The 25189-nt window shown below is 47.2% G+C and overlaps 1 protein-coding gene across 4 annotated transcripts in view; it reads right to left on the bottom strand.

The window, feature by feature from the left end:
* The window catches only part of TAF5L (TATA-box binding protein associated factor 5 like), a 315508-nt gene extending 292715 nt beyond the window's left edge, over window positions 1-22793 (bottom strand). The window contains exons 1-2 of one of the 4 annotated variants that reach the window (XM_083176418.1): window positions 22650-22793; window positions 22396-22540 (exon numbers count right to left, since the gene is read on the bottom strand). In XM_083176418.1, the coding sequence (XP_083032544.1) occupies window positions 22396-22537 (142 nt within the window). In that variant the 5' untranslated portion in view covers window positions 22538-22540; window positions 22650-22793. Of the gene's footprint in view, window positions 1-22395; window positions 22541-22649 lie in introns of those variants that run through there. The other 3 variants (XM_083176416.1, XM_083176415.1, XM_083176412.1) reach the window with 3 other exon arrangements.
* Between the last annotated feature and the right edge of the window lie 2396 nt (window positions 22794-25189).

Below are 25189 nucleotides of genomic sequence, written 5' to 3'. Positions count from 1 at the left end.
CCCGCACATGTGACTTCCTGTTTTCAGGTATATAAGTCCGGGCCTGGGCAGTTCTCAGACATGGTTGGCGTTCCTGAACCATGCTTATCTGCGATTATTATACCCATGTATACTCTTTGAATACTTCTGCCTATGTAAGTACATGGCTTTCTACTTTTTGTTACTTATATTTGTTTTTGTGCTCTATTGTTAGAACACAATTTTTGCATTCACATGTTGGTGATATGCTGTATGTTATATTTCAGGCTCCTTGATAAAGGTCCAGATGTAGGACCGAAACGTCGGGGCTATATTTTGTCAAAAGATACGGATAACTCCTTATGAAAATAAAGACCACTTTGAATTTTACCTGAGCAAGTCTCTGATATATTGGCGAGTGCACATTCCCAACCGGGAGAACTTTTCTATATTTAAAGGCACGGACTCCGTTTGTTCCTTTTATGTGCACCCCTGTGATACTCAAATGTATGAGTGAGAGTGCGGTCATTCCATCGAAATATATATATATATATATATATATATATATATATATATATATATATATATATATATATATATATATATATATATATATATATATATATATATACATACATATATATACACACATATATATATATATATATACACACACATATATACATACATATACACATACACACATATACACATACACATATACACACACAGTATTTGCCGGCGTATAAGACGACTTTTTACCCCTGAAAAAAATGCCTCCAAGTGAGTGGGGGGTCGTCTTATACACCGGGTACACAGGCCAGGATGCACAGGGTTAATGGAGGCGGGCGTGGGGATCAGCTGTATAATCCCCGCACCCACAGTACAGGTGCAGCGGGGATGGAAGCAGCGGCGAACGGAGCGGTGCTTTGAATCTGGCACAGCTGCGGCCGCCAATCCAAAGAGCCACTCGCGGCTGTTTGAATCTCCCGCTATTCGGGAGCCAATCAGGGCTCCCGAGTCAGGAGCCAATGGCAGACTGCTGCGGCGAGCCAATCAGCACTCACTGCGCCGTACTCAGCCTCGCCTCCGGTGACTGAAGTCGGACGCCGCAGGGAGGGCGAGGAAGGAAGTCCCCCGGCTGAGGAGCAAGAGGACGCCGGAAGCCGCCAGAGGACGGCGCAGAAGACTGCGGTGGGAAGAAGAGCTCCTGTGGCCGCTGAAGAGGCCAGAAGACGCCGGGGCGGCGAAGAGGAGGAGAAGCAGCGCCGCCGCTGGCCAGGACAGCGGCAGAAGAAAGATGTCGTCCAGATCCGGAGAGACCAGCAGAAGAGCTGACGAAGCTCCCCCCTGCAGCCTCTCCCAACAGCAGGTAGGCGGCCCCAGGCCACCTCCCTAGACCACCGGGTGATCGGGCACTAGGCCTGTGGGTACAGATCGGGCCCCTTCGGCCTGTGGGCATGATAGTCAGGCCCTCTCGGACGGTGGGCATTTCATTCCCTCGTGGCCCTTATTGCATTTAGCTGGGCCCTCCTATTGTTGGGGGGGTCGTCTTATACGGCCAGTCTTATACGGTATATCATTTTTTTTTTTTTACATATGCTTTCTATTAAACCCTTTTTATCAATTAATCACAATCTAGAGAATACAATGTGATTCCTTAGGTCAGCGAGCGACGGGTAGCTCGCGAGCGACGGGTAGCTCGCCGGGTGTTTTAGAGTAGCTCGGGGACTCCAGTCCCCGCTGCCGCTTGTGTAATGGCGGCGACTGAGCAGGGTGAGTGCGACCGCCTCTAAGCGCCATCAAGCGGCACGGGCGCAGCAGCAGCATGCAACTCGCGGCATCTAGCACAGCAGGAGCACGCGTGGGCGGAGTCCTCCTGCCACGCATTGGCCGTGTTGGTGTGTATGCGGAAACACGGCGGCATACCGGCGACAGACTGCAGAGAGGGACCCTGGAGTGACTGACAGCCCGGGAGCGAAGGGAGAGGTTTCCCCAGCAGCGCACGGACCTGAGTGAGTTCCCGCCCGTCACCGCGCACTGTTTGTCCACGGGTTGCCGCACTTATCGACGCCACAGGTATAATGGGCATCATGTGTATGGCATATGTTTAATGAGTCATTAAACATATGCCACACAAATAATGCCCATTAAACATATGCCCCACACCTTGATACTTATTAATTAATAATCATCAAGGTGTGTGGGGCATATGCCACACACGATGCCACACACTTGATGCTCATTAATAATGAGTTTCACGCTGTGGGGCATTTGTATAATGGGCATCATGTGTGGCATATGCCCCAGATACCTTGATGATTATTAATTAATGAGCATCAAGGTGTGGGGCATATGTGTAATGGGCATCATTTGTGTGGCATATGTTTAACCCCTTCCTGACAGAGCCAGTTTTTGCGTTCCTGACAGAGCCCTTTTTTTCAAATCTGACATGTATCACTTAAGTGGGGATAACTTTTTTTTGCTTTTACTTATCCCAGTGATTTTGAGATTGTTTTTTCGTGACACATTGTACTTCAAATTAGTGGTAAATTTGGGTCGATACAGTCTGTGTTTTTTTGTGAAAAATACCAAAATGTCGGAAAAAAATGGAAAATTTAGCAATTTGCAAAATGTTAAATTTTCTGCTTGTGAGACAAATAATCATACCACTCAAAATAGTTAATAACTAACATAGACCATATGTCTACTTTATGTTTCCATCATTATTTCAACTTCCTTTTAATTTTTTTGGACACTAGGAGGCTTACAATATGAATAGCAAATTCTCAAATTTTCAAGAAAATTTCAAACACTGATTTTTTTAGGGACCAGTTCAGTTCTGATGTGACTTTGAGGGACTTGTATGTGAGACACCCCCATAAATGATACCATTTCAAAAACTGCACCCCTCACAGTATTCAAAACAGCATTTTGGAAGTTTGTTAACCCTTTAGGTGTTTCACAGGAATTAAAACAAAGTGTAGGTGAAATTTCAAAATTTCATTTTTTTTGCAGATTTGCAATTTTAATACATTTTTCTAATGAACACAGTACATTTTACTAGAGTAATGTGACTAAAAATTGATTCCCCCAATTCTTTTGTTTTCATAAATATCCTATATGTGGCCCTAGTGTGCACGTTGACCAAACCACAGGCTTCATAATAGAAGGAGCACCTACTTGATTTTGGAGCCTCCTTTTTATGAGATTATTTTTTAGGCACCATGTAGGTTTCTAGGCACCATAAGATGCTAAAAGTTAGGAACCCCCCCACAAGTGACCCCATTTTGCAAACTACACCCCTCAGGGAATTCATCTAGGGGTATAGTGTACATTTCAAACCCCCAGGGGTTTCACCAATTTTGATACAACTGGGCAGTGAAAATGAAAAATTACATTTTTTTACACAAAAATGCAGTTCTGGCTCAAAATTTTTCATTTTCAGAAGGTATGAAGGAGAAAAAGCACCCCAAAATCTGTGCCCCAATTTCTCTCGAGTACGGCAATGCCTCACATGTGACCAAAAAATACCATTTGGGTGCATGGCAGGACTCAGAAGGGAAGGAGTGATTTTTGGATTTTGCAGCTCAGATTCTGGTGGAATTTTGGTGGGTGCTATGTCGCATTAGCAAGACCCCCCAAGCACCAATACAGTGGAACCCCCCCACAAGTGACCCCATTTTGCAAACTACACCCCTCAGGGAATTCATCTAGGGGTATAGTGTACATTTCAAACCCCCAGGGGTTTCACCAATTTTGATACAACTGGGCAGTGAACATGAAAAATTACATTTTTTTACACAAAAATGCAGTTCTGGCTCAAAATTTTTCATTTTCAGAAGGTATGAAGGAGAAAAAGCACCCCAAAATCTGTGCCCCAATTTCTCCCGAGTACGGCAATGCCACATGTGTGACCAAAAAGTGGCAGGACTCAGAAGGGAAGGAGTGATATTTGGATTTTGCAGCACAAATTCTGGTGGAATGTTGGTGGGTGCTATGTCGCATTAGCAAGACCCCCCAAGCACCAATACAGTGGAACCCCCCCACAAGTGACCCCATTTTGCAAACTACACCCCTCAGGGAATTCATCTAGGGGTATAGTGTACATTTCAAACCCCCAGGGTTTTCACCAATTGTGGTACAACTGGGCAGTGAAAATTAAAAATTACATTTTTTTACACAAAAATGCAGTTCTGGCTCAAAATTTTTCATTTTCAGAAGGTATGAAGGAGAAAAAGCACCCCAAAATATGTGCCCCAATTTCTCCCGAGTACGGCAATGCCTCACATGTGACCGAAAAATACCAGTTGGGTGCATGGCAGGACTCAGAAGGGAAGGAGTGATTTTTGGATTTTGCGGCTCAGATTCTGGTGGAATGAATGGTGGGTGCTATGTGGCATTAGCAAGACCCCCGAAGCACGGTGAAATTATGAACCTAATAATCCATAGATGTGTGGTATATTTTAAAACACTCCTTTATACATAGGCCGGGTTTGTCGGGGCAAGTGTCACACTGGAAAATAGTTTGCTTTCTTATTCCCTTTTTATAGCAAACTTTGCACCTTTTTTGTGTCCTGCCCTTTTTTCCAGTGGAGGGGATTTCATCAGGAAAATGCTGCCCTGGTACAATACGGGGGCCAGTACTAGAAGTACTGGGGCCCTCTGCCTGCTGGTTCCCAAATACTAGGCCCTTTATGACTTCCTCTTGAAAGTGCATAAATGTCCCCCTCTGGCCGGTAGAACGGAATAGCACGTAAGCGTTATACAGTGCCATCTGGATGATATACACGGCCAGCTTCTTGTACCAGATTTTTGTTTTCCGCAGGGCACTGTACGGCTTCAGTACCTGATCTGAAAGATCCACTCCGCCCATGTACTTATTGTAATCCAGGATACAATTAGGTTTGGAGGTGTGGGTACTGGTACCTCGTACAGGGACGGAGGTGGTACTGTCTCCGTGAATTGTTGTCAGTATAAGGACATCCCTCTTGTCCTTATATTTGACCAACAACATATTTTCGGTGCATATTCCCCTGCTTTCACCCCTTCTCATTACTTGGGCAATGTGCGTTTTTGGGAGGCCTCTTTGGTTCTTGCGCACAGTACCGCAAGCTGCTGTACCTCTTGAACCAAGGGCCTTAAACAGGGGGATGCTAGTGTAAAAGTTATCCACATAGAGGGAGGGAGGGGGGGCATTCTGGCGGTTCAATTCTTGAATCCTTCCCTTCATATACCCTAAACATGTGGGTGTACCCTGAGGTGCTTTCACACAGCTTATACATTTTTATGCCATACCTTGCCCTCTTACTGGGAAGGTACTGGCGGAATTTAACCCTTCCTTTAAAATGTATAAGGGACTCGTCAATACAAATAAATTTTTCAGGGATGTACATCTCTGCAAATTTGGCACTGAAATGATCAATGACCGGCCTGACTTTGAATAGCCGGTCAAAGGTGGGATCATCTCTGGGAGGGCACTGTGCATTATCGTTGTAATGCAAAAATTTAAGGATCGTCTCAAATCGAGCCCGGGGCATGGCCATACGGTAAAATGGGGTGCTGTACAGAACATCTGTACTCCAATATTGCCTAATTTCTGGCTTTTTTACTATGCCCATATGAAACACCAGACCCCAAAACGTCATCATCTCTACTGCATCTACAGGGGTCCACCTAGCAAATGATGACGTGGGGTTTTGAGCAATAAACTGCTGGGCATATAAATTAGTTTGGTCCACCATTAAATTTATAAAATCATCAGAGAAAAATAATTTGAAAAAGTCAATTTCTCTGAGACCTGTGGAATCAAATTGGATTCCTGGCATGGCCAAAAACTCAGGAACCTGGGGCTCAAAATTGTCTGGTGGTGGGGTCCATACGAGATCAATTATTGGGGGGGGGGGGGTCTCAGCTGCTCTACGGGGGCGTCTTTGAGGGGGTCCCTCATCACTAGAGGAGGAAGAGGAGCTTAAGATGAATCCTTCAAATTCCCCGCTTGCCTCACTGGCTGTGTCAGAATCAGAGGCAAGCATGGCATATGCCTCCTCCGCTGAATACATTCTTCTGGATGACTGGGATGACATTTGGGATGACATTTGGGATGCCATTTTTATTTTTGTGTTACTGGTAGTGAAATGTTTCAACACGTGTATAGTGTAGGGGGGGGTACAAACTTTATTTCAACCCGGGGGGTATGTAGTGTGTAGTGTGTATGTAGTGCAGAAAAAAAAAAATACTTTATACAGGAATTTGATCCCAATAAAAAAAAAAAAAAAATTGAAGGGGTTAAAAAAAAAAAAAAAAGCTCCTGCGCCAAAAATTGAGCACAGATGTTGGTCAGTAACGTCCGTCACTGAACAGCGCTCAAAGGCAACAGGAATTTGATCAAAAAAAAAAAATAGATCAACCCTGTGCCGAAAAAGCTGATCAGTGATGTACGTCACTGATCAGCGCACAGTGGCCACAGGACACCCACAAAATCACAGTGTGTGTAAAAAAAAAATTAAAAAAAGACCCCACAGCAGCCTCAAAAAAAAAAAAAAGGTGATCAGTGATGCAACACTGATTACCAGTGAGGGGCAGCAGGTGCACAACCTTTGGTGCAACTGACAGTGCAACTGGCAGCAACTGACAGGTATATATATATATATATATATATATATATATATATATATATATATATATATAAAAAAAAAAAAAAAAAACCTGCGCCCCCAAAAAGTTGCTGATCAGCACAGATATACTGATCAGCACAAAAGGGGGGGTAGCAGACACAAAATATACACTCTCTGTCACTATCTCTCACTATCTCTCACTATCTCTCACTATCTCTCACTATCTCTCACTATCTCTCACTATCTCTCACTATCTCTCACTATCTCTCACTATCTCTCACTATCTCTCACTATCTCTCACTATCTATCACTATCTATCACTATCTATCACTCTAGGACACTGCAGCAGCAGCACTGACAGTTATATGTATAAAAAAAAACCTGCACCCCCAAAAAGGGGGGGTAGCAGACACAAAATACACTCTCTATCTCTCACTATCTATCACTATCTATCACTCTATGACACTGCAGCAGCAGCACTGACAGTTATATATATAAAAAACCTGCACCCCCAAAAAGGGGGGGTAGCAGACACAAATCTCTCTATCTCTCACTATCTATCACTCTATGACACTGCAGCAGCAGCACTGACAGTTATTTATGTATAAAAAAAACCTGCACCCCCAAAAAGGGGGGGTAGCAGACACAAAATATAGCTCTCTCTGTCACTATCTCTCTATCTCTCTCTCTATCTCTCTATCACACTGCAGCAGCAGCAGGAAGTCCCAAGAAGTCAGATCCAGGAAGCGTCCAGCACGCTACAAGCAGTGATCAGGTAATCAGGTAAGGTATTTGCAAGGATCAGGTAAGTATTAGCAAGGATCAGGTCAGTATCACGGCAGATAGGCACGGTGACCGCTCTGCACGCTATTCCAGACCGGAATGGCGTCTGCATCGCAGTCACTGTTAGTTTAAATGTCGCGCCTTGGCTGTGATTGGCTGTCGGTCCGACGGACCAATCACAGCCTTGGGGGCAGGTGGGGTGAGGTGTCATCGTCACCGATGACCCCCTCATGCCCCCTGACGCCCGGCGGTGATTGACACCTGTGTTACCGAGCGTCTGATTCGCTGGTAACACAGGAAAACGCTGTGAATGGCTGTTCACACTGAACAGCCAATCACAGCGATCGCCGACGGGGGGGCGGCATCGCAGCCCCCCCTGGGCATGCAGGGACATGTCTGCTGTCAGGGACAGCAGACATCGTCCCTCTGTCACTGCGTCTCTAGACGCAGTGACAGTTTAAAGTCATGACGTACATTTATGCCATGTGTCGGGAAGTACATCCCGGCCATGACGTAAATGTACGTCAAATGTCGGGAAGGGGTTAATGAGCATCACAGTGTGTGGCATATGATTAATGGAGCATCACGGTGTGGCATATGTATAATGGAGCATCACGGTGTGGCATATGTATAATGGAGCATCACGGTGTGGCATATGTATAATGGAGTATCACGGTGTGGGGCATATGTATAATGGGCATTGTGTGTGGCATATGTATAATGGAGCATCACACTGTGGGGCATTTGTATAATGGAGCTTCACATTGTGGCATATGCATAATGGAGCATCACGGTGTGGCATATGTATAATGGAGCATCACGGTGTGTGGCATATGTATAATGGGCATTGTGTGTGTGGCATATGTATAATGGAGCATCACACTGTGGGGCATTTGTATAATGGAGCTTCACATTGTGGCATATGCATAATGGAGCATCACGGTGTGGCATATGTATAATGGAGTATCACGGGGTGTGGCATATGTATAATGGTGCATCACGGTGTGTGTCATATGTATAATGGGCATTGTGTGTGTGGCATATGTATAATGGAGCATCACACTGTGGGGCATTTGTATAATGGAGCTTCACATTGTGGCATATGCATAATGGAGCATCACGGTGTGGCATATGTATAATGGAGCATCACGGTGTGTGGCATATGTATAATGGTGCATCACGGTGTGTGACATATGTATAATGAGCATCACGGTGTGTGGCATATGTATAATGGTGCATCACGGTGTGTGGCATATGTATAATGGTGCATCACGGTGTGGGGCATTTGTATAATGGAGCATCACGGTGCGGGGCATTTGTATAATGGAGCATCACGGTGCGGGGCATATTTATAATGGGTATCACGGACTGCACTATTGGGGTCATGTGTATCTGGCACTGCACTATTGAGGGCATATGTGTATCACACCCCCATTTTCCATGGCCGCACCCTATGTGGCTACAGCTCTTAGAGAGCTGACCATGCCCCCATAGCGGAAAAAATGGGGGATGTAGCCTCGCAGGAGTTCCACGGTAGTAGCTGAACCCTCTAATTTTTGACGCGTGCCTTTGGCACACGTAGATGTCTCTTCTCCTCTGCCTCCAGTGTTGGGAGCTATGTTTGTGACATATTGGACATTACAGTGTGTGCCATATTATGTCTGGGGCATTGCAGTGTGTTTTTTTTTATATTATGCAGATTTTTTAACATTTTTTACTTTAGTAGCTCTTCGGGCGGTTTATTTTGTCGCGAGTAGCTCCCGACCCAAAAAAGGTTGGAGACCACTGCCTTAGGTGAAAGAATCATGGCTCAGGAAGGATATACACTACAGAAAAACATATATGGGATTTTTTTATTTTTTTTTTAAAGGGGGAGTTATGGTAAAACCTGCCTTCGGTTAAATCCCTTTCCTGGACCCACAGGCATTACATCGGATTTGTAGGCAGGTCCAGAGGACCGGGCACCAACTTCTCCAAAGCTTTCCGTGCTTCCCATCACACCTGGCTCATCTCCCCTATAACCCTGCCTCCATGCTAGGCTATCCAGTTTCAATCTCATAACCCCTTGCAGAAAAGTCTGCACCTCTGGAATTAAAGCAACTTTTTTTCTGAAAGAAAATGGACAAGGCTGAATTCTGAACCTTCAGAGACTGTAAACTCAGTCCTGAAGAAAACCTATCCTGTAAGAACTCCAGTAATCTGGAAACATTAAATCTTGAAGTGTGAGACCTCTGCCTCTCACACCACCTAATGTATGTTTTCCATACTCGGTAGTAATTTGCTGAAGACACCGGCTTTTTTTTTGCTTTTATCATTGTAGCAATAACGGCTTCCTAAAACCCCTTTTTCTTTAAGATGGAGGTTTCAAGAGCCAGGTCGTTAAACTCAGCTGAACTAGGTCCTGATGAAAATATGGATCCTGTCTTAGCAGGCCTGGACGTAGAGGTAGATTCCACAACGCTGTCAATAACCTCCGAATGATGGAGAACCAGGATCTTTGGCCAATACGGAGCTATGATGATGACCTGAGTCCCCTGGGATCTCACGCTCTTCAACACCCAGGCAATCATCGGAAACGGAGGGAAAACATAAGCTAACTTGACGGTCCAAGGTGTCATCATTGCATCCACCGCCCACGCTAGTGGATCCCTGGTCCTGGAACAGAACCTGGTTACTTGACAATTGGATCTTGACGTCATCAAGTCCACTTCCGGAAGGCCCCACAAGTCCACAATCAGCTAATATACCTGAGGGTGCAGTGCCCATTCCCCTTCTAGCAGTTCCTCTCTGCTCAAGAAGTCCGCTTCCACATTTTTGACTCCCGGAATGAACACTGCAGATAAGGCTGGGACATTGACTTCCGCCCATTTGAGAATCCAAGACACCTCCAGAATCACCATCTTGCTGAGAGTTCCCCCCCTTGATGGTTCAAATATGCCACAGCCATGGTATTGTCCGACTGTATGCAGATGGGAAACCCCTTTAGCTTCTCCGCCGCTTGAGACAAAGTCCTCCAGACAGCCCGTAACTCCAATACATTGATTGGAAGCACTGATTCCTCCCTGGACCCCAGGCCCTGCAATATCAAATCCAGAGTTACAGTGCCCCAGCCTCTGAGACTGACATCGGTGGTGACCACCAGCCACTCCCAAGACTGCAGGGATCGACCCCACTGGAGAGAGTTCATATCCGTCCACCATCTTAGATCTTATCGTGTCTCTGGTGTCAACACCACTTTTTCTGTTTTCATCTTCTTGGTGTTCCCTGACCAACTCGCCAGTATGTTCCACTGAAAAAGGGATTTTTGTAAGAACTTACCGTTCGAATCCCTTTCTCTGATATGGTCCTGGTGACACAGCTCAACATTGGGATGTAGGAGGGTCCATAGGAGCCAGGCACCTATCCTAAAGCTTTTGGAGGGTAGGCTCCTCCCTTCTGCATCCCAGACTCCTCAGTTCAATCTTTCAAAGCCAATGGAATACATTAACTCAGTACAAACGCCTGCACATATTATATGCACAATGACAGAACGCAACCACCTAGCAATGGTCTGCTTAGAGGCAGGCCAACCAATCTTGTGCACATCATACAAGACTAGCAAAGTGTCAGTCTTCCTGACACCCTTCACCCTGTCCACATAAATGCGCTAGGCGCGCACAACATCCAAATTCCTCAATTTGTCCCTTTTTCTTGAACCCTCTGGGGGTTGAAACACAGGTAGAACTATCTCCTGATTTAAATGAAAAGCAGAGACTACTTTTGGCAAAAATTGGGGTACTGTTCGAAGAACAGCCCTGTCATCATGAAATATAAGGAAGGGAGACTTGCAGGACTATGCTCCCAACTCCGATACTCTCTTTGCTGACGCAACCGCCAACAAAAATACAAGCTTCCATGTAAGGAACTTAAGGTCAGCCGACCTCAACGGCTCAAAAGGCGCCATTTGAAGACACTCCAGAACCAGCGATAAATCCCATGGAGCCACTGGTTGCTTGTTGCCCTGCACCTCCGGTAACAATGCTATCCTTTTCTGGAAATAAATTGACAAGGCCGAGATCTGTACCTTGAGTGACTGAAGGCTTAACCCAGATGAGAAGCCATCCTGCAAAAACTCCAGCAATTTAGACAATCGAAATTGCGATGTGTGCGACTTCTGCCTTTCACACCACCTAATATAGGTCTTCCAGACCCTATAATAGTTTGCAGAAGACACTCACTTCCTAGCTTTCACCATGGTGTTAACCACAGCTTCCAAGAACCCCTTGTTCTTCAAGATGGCGGTCTCAACAGATAAGCCGTCAAATTTAGCCGAGCTGAATCCAGGTGATTGAACGGCCCTTGGTTTAACAGGTCTGACCTCAGAGGTAGATGCCACGAGTCCACAGAATCTCTGAAGCCTCGAGTACCAGGACCTCCTTGGCCAATCTGGGGCCACTAGAATCACCGAAATTACTTGGGCCTGGACTTATTTCAATACTCTCGCCAGCATTGGAAACGGCGGGAAGACATAAAGCAGATTCCCCTCCCAGGGGATGGTCATAGCATCCACTGCTTCGGCTCGTGGATCTCTCGTCCTGGCATAGAACCTGGGCACCTGATGATTGAACCTTGATGCCATCAGGTCCACATCCGGAGTTCCCCACTTCAATGTAATCTGAAGAAATACCTGTGGGTTCAGGCTCCACTCCCCTTCCAGCAGCTCCTCCCTGCTCAGGAAATCGGCCTCGATATTCTCCACCCCTGGGATGAATATCGCTGACAACGCTGGAACATTAAAAAATCTGGGAAACCTTCCACATGGCCAGCTTGCTGCGTGTGCCTCCCTGATGATTCAGGTACGCCACAGCCGTGGCATTGTCGGTCTGAATCCTCAAAGGAAGACCCTGCAATCTTTCTCCTGCCAGAGATATCACCTTCCACACAGCCCGCAGTTCCAGGATATTGATCGGCAAGGCAGACTCCTCCGAGGTCCATAAGCCCTGCAGGCGCAGGTCCAAAACCACTGCCCCCCAGCCCCTGAGACTGGCGTCGGTAGTGACTACCAGCGAGTCCCAGGACTGCAGAGACCGACCCCACTGAAGGGAATCCACCTCCATCCACCAATGCAGGGAAGACCGTGTTTCTGGAGACAACACTATGTGCTCTAACTTCATGGTCTGAGTATTCCCCGACCAAGATGTCAGGATGTTCAACTGGAACACTCGAGAGTGGAACCTGGCGAACTGTAATGTCTCGAAAGACGCCACCATCTTCCAACAGTTTGAGACACCTCCAAACCGATGGGCTCTGAGACCCGAGGATCTCCCGGACCAAGGAGGCCAGGTCCCTGGCTTTTGACTCTGGTAGGAATACCCGATGCAGATGGGTATCCAGGACAACTCCCAGGAACTGGAGTCTCTGTGACGGCACCAACTGAGACTTTTGTACATTTAAAAGCCAACCGTGAGCCTGCAAAAACTTGATAGCTTCTGCCAAGTGACTCAACTTTTCCTCCGACTCTTTGAACAGCAGGTCGTCCAAATACGGAATCACAGTGATTCCCCTCAGTCGGAGCACCGCCGCCATTACTGACATTATTTTGGTGAATACCCTTGGCGCTGTAGCCAGACCGAAGGGCAACGCCTGGAATTGCAAATGCGGGTCGCCTATCGCAAACCTCTAGAGAGCCTGATGTTCTGGATGGATAGGCACATGAAGATATGCGTCCTGGACATCCATGGATGCCAAAAATTCTCCCTGGTCCAGGCTTAGCAGCACAGATCGTAGAGATTCCATTTTGAAATGGTCTACCCACAGATGGAGATTCAAGGCTTTTAGATTTAGGATTGGTCTGAAAGACCCGTCTGGCTTGGGCACCAAAAAAAGTGTGGAATAAAAGCCTTTCTTTCACTCCGCTCGAGGGACCGGGATAACCACACCTTTATCTAAGAGATTGAGCCGCCCCCAAAAGAGCAGCACGGAGCCGAGACTCCTTTGGCAGTGGTGTAGGAATCAATCTTCTCGGAGGAAGACCTTTGAAGGGAATTTTGTAACCCTGGGATACAATGTCTAGCACCCAGGAATCCTGGTCCAACAATGCCCACGCGTCCCTGAAACATCTCATACGCCCCCCCCCCACCCACCCACCCACCTTGACCACTGCTGGGAGATTCCCCAGGTAGTCATGCGGAGGGCTTGTCCTCTCCTTTGGTGCTCGGTTTCTTATGAAAGGAACCAAATTTAGACTTTGGGGTCTTGCCTCTGGAGGACTGAAACTTTCCCCTAAAAAAACTGTCCTCGAAAGGACGCACCCCCTCTAGGGGAGGGCCGAAAGGACGGCCTAAAAGCAGAAAACCTTGAGGTCTGCTTAGCTGCAGGAGCCGGCAGGAAGGTACTTTTGCCTCCCGTGGCCTGCTTAATAATCTCTTCCAGTTCTGAACCAAACAGCTTTCCTTTAAAAGCTAATGCCTCTAAGGCCTTCTTTGATTCGTTATCCGCCTCCCAGGTTTTAAGCCAAAGCACTCTCCTGGCATTGACGGACACAGTGGAAACTCTGGAAGCCATTTTGAGAGCTTCCTCCTCCGCCTCAAGCACATACTCCGCAGCTGCTTTAAGCTTCTCAGCAAGCAACAACACACATGGATCAGCATGTAAAATAGTACACAGGTCATTGGCCCACACAATCATGGCCTTAGAGACCCAGGCTGATGCTATAAGAGGGCAGAAAGTGTAGCCCACCCCTTCAAATATTGCCTTGAGGTTACCTTCCAGCTTCTTGTCAACGGGGTCCTTAAAGGCTGCCCCCCCCCCTGGACAGGTAGCACAGTGGCTTTTGATAGCCGTGCCACAGAAGCATCTACCACTGGAACTCTTTCCCAGAGGTTTGCATGAGCCTCAGGCATGGGGTATAGACTTAAAAATCTCTTTGGCATCTGCAGCCTTTTATCGGGCGTTTTCCAAGCCCCTTCCAATAAATCCTGTAAACCTTCATCCACAGGGAAGGTAACAGCTTCCTTGCGCCGCCGTTTAAAAACACCTTTTGCAGGAGTTTTATCCTCCACAGACAAATTCAAAGCCTGTTTTACAGCAGTAATCAAATCCTCCACCCCTGAGGCCGAGGAATCCTCAGAATCATCACCCTGATCCCAGGGAATGTCTGTATACTCTCCCTCCTCTTCAGCAACAAGCAATGGCACTTAAAAATACCTTTTAGGGGTCCCCACAGTGTCACCATCAAATTTGTCTAACAAATCATTAAACCTGCTGATCCCCTTAGCAGTATCCTGCATGACCTGTAAGAAGCAGGATCTGCCTGGGTCAGAGGCAAGGAGCCAGAGGACTGCTGAGATAACATAGGTCTCGGGGAAGCTACCAACACATCACTCTGCCTGTCCAGCAATTGCACTAAGGCATTCACAGACCTGCCCAGGGCACTGGCCCACGCAGGCTCCGATTGCTCTACCCTCTGGGGTTCACTCCCCATGGGTCTCACAGCAGCGCAAGTAATACACAAGCCCCCCTTGGCCATCTGCTCAGGGACAAATTTCAGTGTACAAACACTGCAAGCGCTCAATGTATTAAGGGCTCCCTCCCCCAAAGCCACAGACTGTTGCTCAGACATGATGTAAAAGTAACACAGTCACAGCGCACACTGTACAGGCATTTGAGTACATTGGCTCCGTATTAGTCACTTATCTGTCTGAAGGCTTCAGATGTGGGGAAACGATGTCCAGGAAATCCAATCACTCTGCCAGGATCTGTCAGCCAGCTCAGCTCTGCTGCAAGCATTCCGAATGGCGCCAAAACAGAGTGAGGGAAGAGACAAAGTCCCTGCTGCTGCGGGGTCCGTGACTTTTGGCGCCAACCACCCCCAGACAGCCGCTCCCATTGCAGGATCTCCAAGTTCCAGTGTCTCCCCCTCAGCTGGGGACCACTTGGAACATGCCTGTAACACACTGCTGTCCTCTCATATAGGAGCTCAGTGTGTAAGCTCCGCAGAAAATGGCCGCCGCCATCACGGAGCGCCTGTCCCCCATGATCCCCACCTAGCGTGAAGCCGGTTTCTGAGCGCTCCGGAGCCCAGGCAGCTTTTTAATAGAAGCTGTAAGCGCTGCACGGGGAGACCAGACAGCGTCTCCCCTGTGCACAGCGAGCTGACAGGACGCGCTTCTGTCAGCTCCTGCTGCGCTGTCAGTGTGAGGATTCAGTGAGAATCCTCACACTGTGCCTACCTAGCTAGTGTAAAAGTTAATAAAATAAAAAACTCCTAACTAACTCTAATCCTTCGGCTGCTCCGGCAGCCCTTTAGAATAGCACCCACTCCAGTGGGCACCTAACACGAACTGAGGAGTCTGGGATGCAGAAGGGAGGAGCCTACCCTCCAAAAGCTTTAAGATAGGTGCCTGGCTCATCCCAATGTTGAGCTGTGTCACCAGGACCATTGAAAGAGAAACAGTCGAGAATGAAACCTGGCGTACTGTAGGGTCTCGAGCGTAGCCACCATCTTTCCTAACCATTTTAAATAATAGGGTCCGGTGGCCCCAGGATTTGCCAAATTAGTTGACAAATATTCATTGCTTTTGCTTCCGGCAGAAACACTCAATGTATCCAGAATAACTCCCAGGAATTGAAGTCTCTGCAGGTTCAGTATCCAGCCATGATCCTGCAAAAACTGAATGGCCACTAACAGGTCCAGTTGTAATTTCTCTGCAGACTCCGCCTTGAACAACAGATTGTCCAAATATGGAATTATAACAATTCCTTTTTGACGGAGGACTGCTGTCATCATCACCATGATCTTTGTAAACACCCTTGGGGCGGTAGCCAGTCCAAAAGGCAGCGCCTGAAACTGTAGATGTAGATAACCTATCGCAAACCTCAGTAGAGACTGATGATCTGCACAGTTAGGAATGTGTAAATACGCATCTTGGATATCCACAGACGCCAAGAATTCCCCTGGTTCTAGGCTCAGCTGTACCGACCATAAGGATTCCATCTTGAAATGATCGACCCACAAATGAAGATTTAATGACTTCAAAATTTAGAATTGGTCTGAACGAATTGTCTGGTTTGAAAAATAATTGAGTAGAACCCCTTCTTTCTGTCCTCTCGCTGTACGGGAACCACCACACCCTTTTGTACGAGAGACTGCTCAATAGGGCCGCTCTGAGGTGCGCCTCTCTGGGCAACGGTGTAGGCAGGAACCTTTTTGGAGGAACTCCTTTTAGGTTTATCCTGTAATCCTGGGAGACTACATTGAGCACCGAAGGATCCTGGTCTAATAAGGCACAGATGTCCCGGAACTGCGAGAGGCAACCCCCCACCCTGAGAACGGAATGGGGAGTCTCCTGGCAGTCATGCTGAAGGCTTCTCCTCCCCCTTGGAAGCCTGCTTCTTTGTGAAAGCTCCAAATCGGGATTTGGGAGCTTTTCCCGCCTGAAAACATCCTCTACTGGACTGTCCTTTAAAGGATGCACCTCCTCTGGCGGAGTGACGAAAGAACGAGCGAAAAGCAGAAAATCTAGTATGCTGCTTTGCTGCTGGAGTAGGTAGAAAAGTACTTTCTCCACCGGTAGCTTGATTTATAATGGCCTCCAACTCAGAACCAAACAATAAATCACCCTTAAAGGGCAAGACCTCCAAAGACTTTTTTGACTCGTCTGCCTCCCATGAACTGAGCCACAATGCTCTCCGTGCAGTCACAGAGACTGCTGACACCTTAGACGCCATAGTAATAGCCTCCTTACCAGCTTCCAAATTGTATTCTGCCGTCGCTTTAATTTTCTCAGCTAGAGATAAAGGTTCTGAATCAGGTTGCAACAAAGCACACATGGAGTCTGCCCACACAATCATAGCCTTGGACACCCATGCAGAAGCAATCAACGGCCTAAGGGTATAACCCACACCTTCAAAAATTGCTTTTAGTAAACCTTCTAATTTTTTGTCATTTTTGTTTGAACGCCGCACCACTTTGAACAGGTAGTACAGTAGCCTTTGATAGCCTGGCCACTGGTGCGTCTACCAAGGGAACTTTTCCCATAATTTGACATGCTCCTCCAGCATGGGATATAGGTTTAGAAACAGTTTTGGCATTTGGAGTCTCTTATCAGGGGTTTCCCATGCCACTTCCAACAGCTCCTGTAAAACCACATCAGAGGTAAAGGTTACAGCCTCTCTGCGCTGTCTTTCAAAAACACCTTGTGTAAGAATTCAAAGTCTGTTTCACAGCCAAAATCAAATCATCAACATGAGGGACAGAATTATCCATATCACTCCTCTGGTCCCATGACTCTTCCTCCTCGCATTCTCCCTCTGACTCCCTGTAAAGGACAGGTGAGGAAGCTTTTGGCATTCTAAATGCCGTCTCCGGCTCCTTTGAAATAAGCTCCATAATGGTGTTAAGCCTGTTAATACCCTGAGCAGTTTTCTGCATAATTTGTAAAAAAAACGCAGGCTCCGTTTGGGTTAACGGAATAGAGCCAGAAGACTGTTGAGAAGATGACAATGGTCTATGGCAGGGGTGGCCAAACCTGTCCTCGAGATCTACCAATGGTCCACGTTTTCCAGATCACCTAGCTGGTGCACAGCTGTAGTCAATACTACCTGTCACATTTTCAAACCTGCTGCATTCATCCCTACTATAGATCCACAGGTTGCCTGGAAAACATGCACCATTGGTAGATCTTGATGACAGGTTTGGCCACCCCTGTCTAGGGTAAACAACCAGCTCAACCCTCTGCTTATTTAAAACATGCACTAAAGCAGTAACCTACCTAGGGCCGCAGCCCACTGAGGTTCTAGCTGTTCTCCCTTCTGAGCTTGTGCTCCCCTGGGTACAGCTGCACATACAGAGCAAATATCCCCTTGGGTTATCTGTTCAGGGGTTAAATCAAGCCCACATAATTTACAATTGCTCAATGTGGAAAGGGCTCCCTCCCCCATGTCAGCAGATGTCATGCATTTCTGTCAAGTTTAAAAACAGAGTGCAATGTCAGGTGATCAATACTAAGTCAATGTATGCCAGTACTTATCTGTCTGCTGGTCTGCAGGTGTATCCAGTCACTCTGCCAGGAAAAAAAAAAAGGTGCCAAACAGCAGAGTGCAGGAAGAGACCAAGTCCCTGCTACAGCGGGGTCTGTGGCTTTTGGCGCCAATCACCTCCTGTAACTGCTCCTGCTGTGATATCTCCTCTCCCAAGTGACTCCCCTCGGCTAGGGACCGCTTGGAATCACCCTCCTCCGGGCTCCTGTGACAAACCACAAGATGGCGGCCACCATCGCGGAGGGCGCCTTCACCCATGATCCCCCCCTGCGGGGAGCCGGCTCAGGAAACTTCTTTTGCGAAGAAGTTATAAGCGCTGTGCAGAGAGACCAGACAGTGTCTCTCTGCACACAGGGTGCTGACAGGACGCCCTTCTGTCAGCCCCTGTAGAATCCTCACACTGCGCCTACCTAACTAAGTGTAAAAATTAATAAAACAACAAACACCTAGCTAACTCTATAATGGCTGCTCCAGCAGCCCTGTTCAGCATAGCACCCACTCCTGTGGGCACCTAAAACGAACTGAAGCATGATGGGATGAGGAAGGGAGAAGCCTTCATCTCTGAAAGGTTTAGCATAAGTGCCTGTCTCCGATGGACCCTCCTACATCCTACATGTCAAGCTGTCACCAGGATAATTGAAAGCAAAATTGCGTTTTCATCAGTGACCTGAGATGGTCGCTAATGAAAAGGAGACTCTGTCGGGGGAGACACAGAGGGAAACAGCTGGTCGCAGGAGCATGCTCCTACAACCATTAGGGAGCTGAACATGGGAGGATGCACCCGGCGATTTATCACCGCAGAACAAACAAATCACTGGCAATATGGTCACTCATAATAAAATATTAGAAAAATATAAACGTAAAAATTTACTTCATAAGCTTAGGATTGCTATTAAGCAATCCCAGGAGAAAGCGTCTGTGCATCTGCTTCCTGCAGGCACCACCAAAAAACTGCAGAGCCTAGCCCATGCTAGGCTCTGCAGTTTTTTGGTGGTGCCTGCAGGAAGCAGATGCACAGACGCTTTCTCCTGTAATCCACATGGGACCCAGGAACCCTGAAGGAGAAAACAAAAAATGTCCACGTTCGGCAGACATCATTCACTGCCGCCAATGGCATTACATTTCACACGTCATCTCATAGCGGGGGGAGGCAGACCATGCAATTTGGTTGTCTGATGTAAATTGTTTTAGTTGCTAAAGCAGTGATGGTGCTATAAATAAATGTGGGTAACACTGACCCCTCACTTTAAAGAATCGAGTCCTACTGCAAAGTTTCTGGGTCTCATCGGGCAGCAATTCAGACAGTTCTGGGGGTGGGGTGAGGCAGCAGCTTGAGCAGTACATACAGCATATAGCAGTTGGGTGCTTTAGGGGTAGTTAGCAGTTGTTGGAGGTAGGGAGCAGTTGGGGCATGGAGGGGTTGGGATAAGACTGGTGAGGTTAAGGGCAGGTGTGTTAGAGGCAAACCAAAAAGATGGTGGCTGTGCGCTATCATTCTGCGGTATATCTGAAAATATATGTTAGAATACTGGCCACTGAATCATCAACGGTGTGGATGATTACGAGTTCCGAATCATCACAACACCGTGTGCACTTTACAGCGGGCCAAATTAGCTAAAAAAAAAAATAAATTGTTTGCACCTCCATAGGGGCGAAAGCAATTTTCAGCAAATTCGGCCCTGCGAAGGGTGCGAGTTAGGGTTAATTTGGGTGCTGTTTCCAGCGTTAAAACAGCATCTGAATGGCAACTTGCACCCTTCGGGGTTAATATGATCGACCACTTTAAATTAAAATTGATTTCTATTTCAGTGTTAGAGGCAAGCATGGGGGAATGTGGATTTGATGGAGGTGTCAATTAAGTCATCCTGCCAGGATTGAAACTAAAGTCTTCACCAGTAGCACTGAAATAAACAAGACCCACAGGTAGGGCTAGATCCTATTTACCCCGAACGGTGCAGATGATTCACAAGTTGCAAATCATCATGACACCGAGCGTATTTTATGGCAGGACGAATTAGTTGAAAAGTGTTTGCACATTTTTAGTGAATTTGGCCCTGTGAAGGGTGCGAGTAAGTGTTAATTGGGGTGCCATTTTTTGCATAAAAAGCACCCGAACGCAACTCTCACTCTTCGGGGTTAATCGACCCCCGTAGTCTGGAAAACATGAGCTGTTGGAAGATTCTCAAGAACAAGCCACCCCTGATCTTAGAAATAGGCCAGACAGCATGTGATCAAAATTCCTCACAGCTATGACCTTTACTTCTTCTACATCAAATTGCTTTCCTCATTGGCCGGAGAGCCTGGGGGGGAAGCCCAGAAACTATGTCTTGGGCACGCCCCCCAACAGTTAAGGCATCGGCTTGGCCCACCCACTTTATTGAGGTCAGTGGGTCCAGAACGCCGCTCGTATTCCCCCTGCAGTAATCACACTAATATGTAAGCAAATGGTACAGCATTCTGTGTAAGTAATGCCCCCTTTCAGACCGCACTTAAAAAACTGTATTTTGCAGATTTTTTACCGTTTTAAAACGGTAATCTGTGCAGTCTGAAAGGTGCAGGACCACTTAACCGTTTAAAAAAGCCATTTTTGTAAAACGGTTAAAATGGAGGGTCCTACCAGTTTCAGACCCGGTATTTTGGTATCAAAATCAGGTCTGAACGGTATTTAGGACCCAGCCAATAATGGGTCCTAAATTCAGCGCAGTGAATATTTAATTAACTCATTAAATATTCATTGCACTGGAGCCCGCCGCTGCCCCCCGCGCGGGTTAACATCCCTGACCCCCGCATTGTGTTTAAGAAAACACCCCCCCCCCCCGTGAAGCCGGTACCTCCTGAGTTTGCAGATGATCCTGGCATCCGCAGTACTGTATGGATGGCTGGCTGCGCTTATGAAAAAAAAAAGGGACTTTCTGAAAATGGCTGCCCCATAGGAAAACCCATTTAAAAAAAAACCTGTCTTTCGTATGGGGGCAGCCATTTTCCGAAAGTCACTTTTCTTATAAGAAAAGTGACTTCGGAAAATGGCTGCCCCCATACGAAAGACAGTTTTTTTTAAACTGGTTTTCCTATGGGGCAGCCATTTTCAGAAAGTCCCTTTTTTTTTTCATAAGCGCAGCCAGCCATCCATACAGTACTGCGGATGCCGGGATCATCTGCAAACTCAGGAGGTACCGGCTTCACGGGGGGGGGGGGGGGTTATCTTAAACACAATGCGGGGGGGGTGTTCTTAAACACATTGGGGGGGTTGTTAGTCCTAGAGGGGGGGGGATTGTGTGTGTTAACCCGCAAGGGGGGGGGGGGGCGCTGAAGACTGGCTTTGACCCTGTTTTTGGAAAGTTTCCAAAAACAGGTCTGCCAGTGCCAAAAAAACGCACTTAAACGGTAATATACCGTTTAAGAGATGCGGTGTGAAAGGGATTTTACCTGGCAGACCCGTTTTTGGAAATGTTTTCAAATACAGGGTCAAAGCCAGTTTTGCGGTCTGAAAGCAGCATTAGATATTAATGCAGGTGACCTTCAAATTACCATACCCCTTCCTCCACAGAGCAGGTGACTTTGGGGCCCTACTATACACAGAAGTCTAACCTCCCTACAATTCATGCATGCCTACCATGCAGGGTTACAGTCTGTATACATGAGACCATACTGTTGCAGGCAGGACATTTACATCAGTCCCTGCCCCAGTGGAGCTTACAACCTATATTCCCTACCACATGTACACGCACACAGAGATAGAGATGTATATACTGTATCTATCTATCAACACTTATCTCTAGCAAGCGGCTATTGGGTCAGCCACTATATGCTTAATATGCCCTGCTTCTGAATACATACATTTTTGTACCTCTAACCTGAGTGCTGGTTTCTTGTGTTACCCAACAAGGGAGGAAAGTAATGTAATTTATCTACTGTATGGACTTTGCACCACACCTAGTTACACCACTTTTGAGTGCCACCTTGTGCTATATATAGATATATACACGCACTTTTTATTTTTATAATACAACCAACGTACCAATCAAATTAGTAGCCATCTCCTCCGAAGTCTGGCAAAGTCGTAGTCCTTGCTTTATAGACCCATCTATATCCAGATAATGACGGCGTTTGAGATAGCAGGTTAAAGCCAGCTGGATCTGCTCTGTTCGCACTCGCTTCATATTCTAAAGAAATAAACATAAAAGCACGCAGTTTAAAAAGATAAATATAAAAACAGCCAACTTAGAAATGATAATGGGGACAAAACACTGCGCTTTTCATCTACAGACTCACAGTGTTCTCTCCACGCTAATTTCGTCGGGAGCTTTGCCCGGCAAAATCCCGCTGCCGTCCGGCACGATGAAACGCCAAAAAAAGTCGCGTAGTAGTGATGTTTCTTTATTATAAAAAAAAAAAAACGTCACCGCACCGCGACTTATCTTGGACTCGTCACAGTGAAGGGCGGTGCTAAACTGGAATGCACAATGCACCCGAGATGATAACTGACCGTTCTCCCATGTAAAAGTGAGCGTGTGGTGAAGGGTTGGGAGTTTATAGTGAAGAGAGTAGAGAGCCTGCGGCTATTTAGTGTGGGTCATTGGCAGTGTATTGTTAAATGTTAATAAAAAATTGTCCCCAAACATGAAGTTTGCTAAATAGGGAAAGCTCTGAAAAAGCTTTGGCAAATAAATTGTGATTTAATGACGCAATTGCCAGCTGAGAACACATATCCCAACAATTGCTGCTGGCAGGAGGCTGAAGTCAGCTTCTTCACTTCCTATTCAAGCCTATTCTTATTCACTTTTTATTTAACGAGTCAGGTGCCGGACAGTCAAAACCCAAACACTCGGGGTCCCGAAGGCCACCGGCTATTCTCCCTCGTGGGGTACCACGACTCACATAGGGCGGGATGTATTAATATACACCCTTCGCCGGGTGTCCGCCGCGATGCAAGCGCATATGTACTAACATGCGGCTGGCATCGCGGTGCGGTAACGGAGACCCCCTGCGATACCTGTACTGTGGTCTGCGGGCAGGGCCGGCGCCACCACTAGGCAAACCTAGGCATTTGCCTAGGGCGCCGGCCACTGGAGGGCGGAAAATGCCGCCAGGGTACCTGTCCTAGCTACGGCGCTGTCTATTTAAATCTGGCGGCGGAGGCAGCGGGGGTCCCTGCAGTCTATTAAAAATCACGAGCGCTATCCGCCGGGCTATGCGGAAGCGCTTCTAGTGTGAAAACTCTGGCAGCACGGCGCACGCTGATCTCAGCCAATCAGCGTGCTGCCAGTGTTTTCACACTAGAAGCGCTTCCGCATAGCCCGGCGGATAGCGCTCGTGATTTTTAATAGACTGCTGGGACCCCCGCTGCCTCCGCCGCCAGATTTAAATAGACAGCGCCGAACGACAGGTACCACCCCCCACCCCCCCCGGCACCGGGGCGCCCCCAGCCCGACTCGCCTGGGGCGCTCCGGTGCCTTGCACCGGCCCTGTCTGCGGGGGGTCTCCGTCTCCTCCCTGCCGGCTCCTGATGCCTACATGCCCAGGGGCAGCTAAGCAGGCTGTCCCCGGCGCCTCCTCCTCCCCCTGCAGCCGGAAGGAAGTCCGGCTGCGTAGATAGGGGGAGGAAGGGCTTACCTGCAAGAAGGTAAGCCCAAGGGAGGGGGAAAGGGGGGGTGGCGGGGTTGCGGCGGGCGGGCGAAAAGAAGCCCATAGGCTTCTATAAGGTATCGCCACCCAGGGGGTGGCGATACCCTGCCTGGCGAAAACAGGGCGGACGGGTATTGGTACATAACCCCCGTTTTACCGCATTTTCCCTTTAGTACATCCCGCCCATAGAGGGAGAATAGAATAGGTGGCGAACATAGCGAGCCACCGTGCCCACAAGGGGCTTTGTTGCGCTCACCCCGCTGTCTGTGTCCGGCCAGTCGGGATCCCGACATCGGGCTAATGACTGTCGGGACCATATACCACACCTACAAAGTCTTGGGCAACAAATTCAATAGAGGTGGGTCATTTGCATATCACCCACATGAATTTTTCCTTACCTAACACTGGTTTGGGCATGTGAGCACATACACAGGACCGCTTCTAGACAATTTATCTCCCAGTGCAAAGAAAAATAAATTTGCCACAAAAAGGGTGTGTGGTTTAATAAAAGGGATGTGGCCTAGTTATGTATGTGGAACAATAGAAGGGGAGAAGGGGGAAATGGGTATGTCAATCGCACAGGAGGTAAGTTTTCGTCATAAGTATCGGCCCCTCATGTATGTATTGGGAGTACAACTCAATAAAGTCTGGAGGGTGTGCTACCACTGGACAGCTAATTAGAGCAGAAGTTCATGGGGACAGAAACGGGATGTCACTGTGTGGTGCACCAAAAGAATACGTATTAAAATGTAACCTTTATTTAATTAGATAGATAAAATGTAGCGAAAATATAACAGACATTAAACATATAACATGTAGTAAAAATGGATATCTTTATCCATGCGACGTGGGACCCCCGTTCCCTTACTAGTGTTAAAACTGAAATAACGCATCAATAATTATATACTTTTGTCATACTCTGTTTTCTCAAATATTGCTATTATTGCTGCAGATGACTTTAGCTTGTTGCACAATGTACTATTCACTGCGTATGAGGCCTACCCTTTGCGCTAAGCAGCAGGTGTTGGTTAGAAGCCGCAGCCATTTTGTTGAACCATGACTTGCATAATAATATTACAAAATGGCTGATCATTCAGAACAGTGCTGTAAGAGTGATTTCTTATAGGGAATTGTTTTTGGTTTTAGAAGCTTAAGAATGTGATGTTGACAGTATAATGTAGCAAGGA

The sequence above is a fragment of the Crinia signifera genome, chromosome 3 (assembly GCF_055691185.1).
Source record: "Crinia signifera chromosome 3, ASM5569118v1, whole genome shotgun sequence".
NCBI lineage: Eukaryota > Metazoa > Chordata > Amphibia > Anura > Myobatrachidae > Crinia > Crinia signifera.
This window is presented reverse-complemented; position numbering and strand designations above follow the sequence as displayed.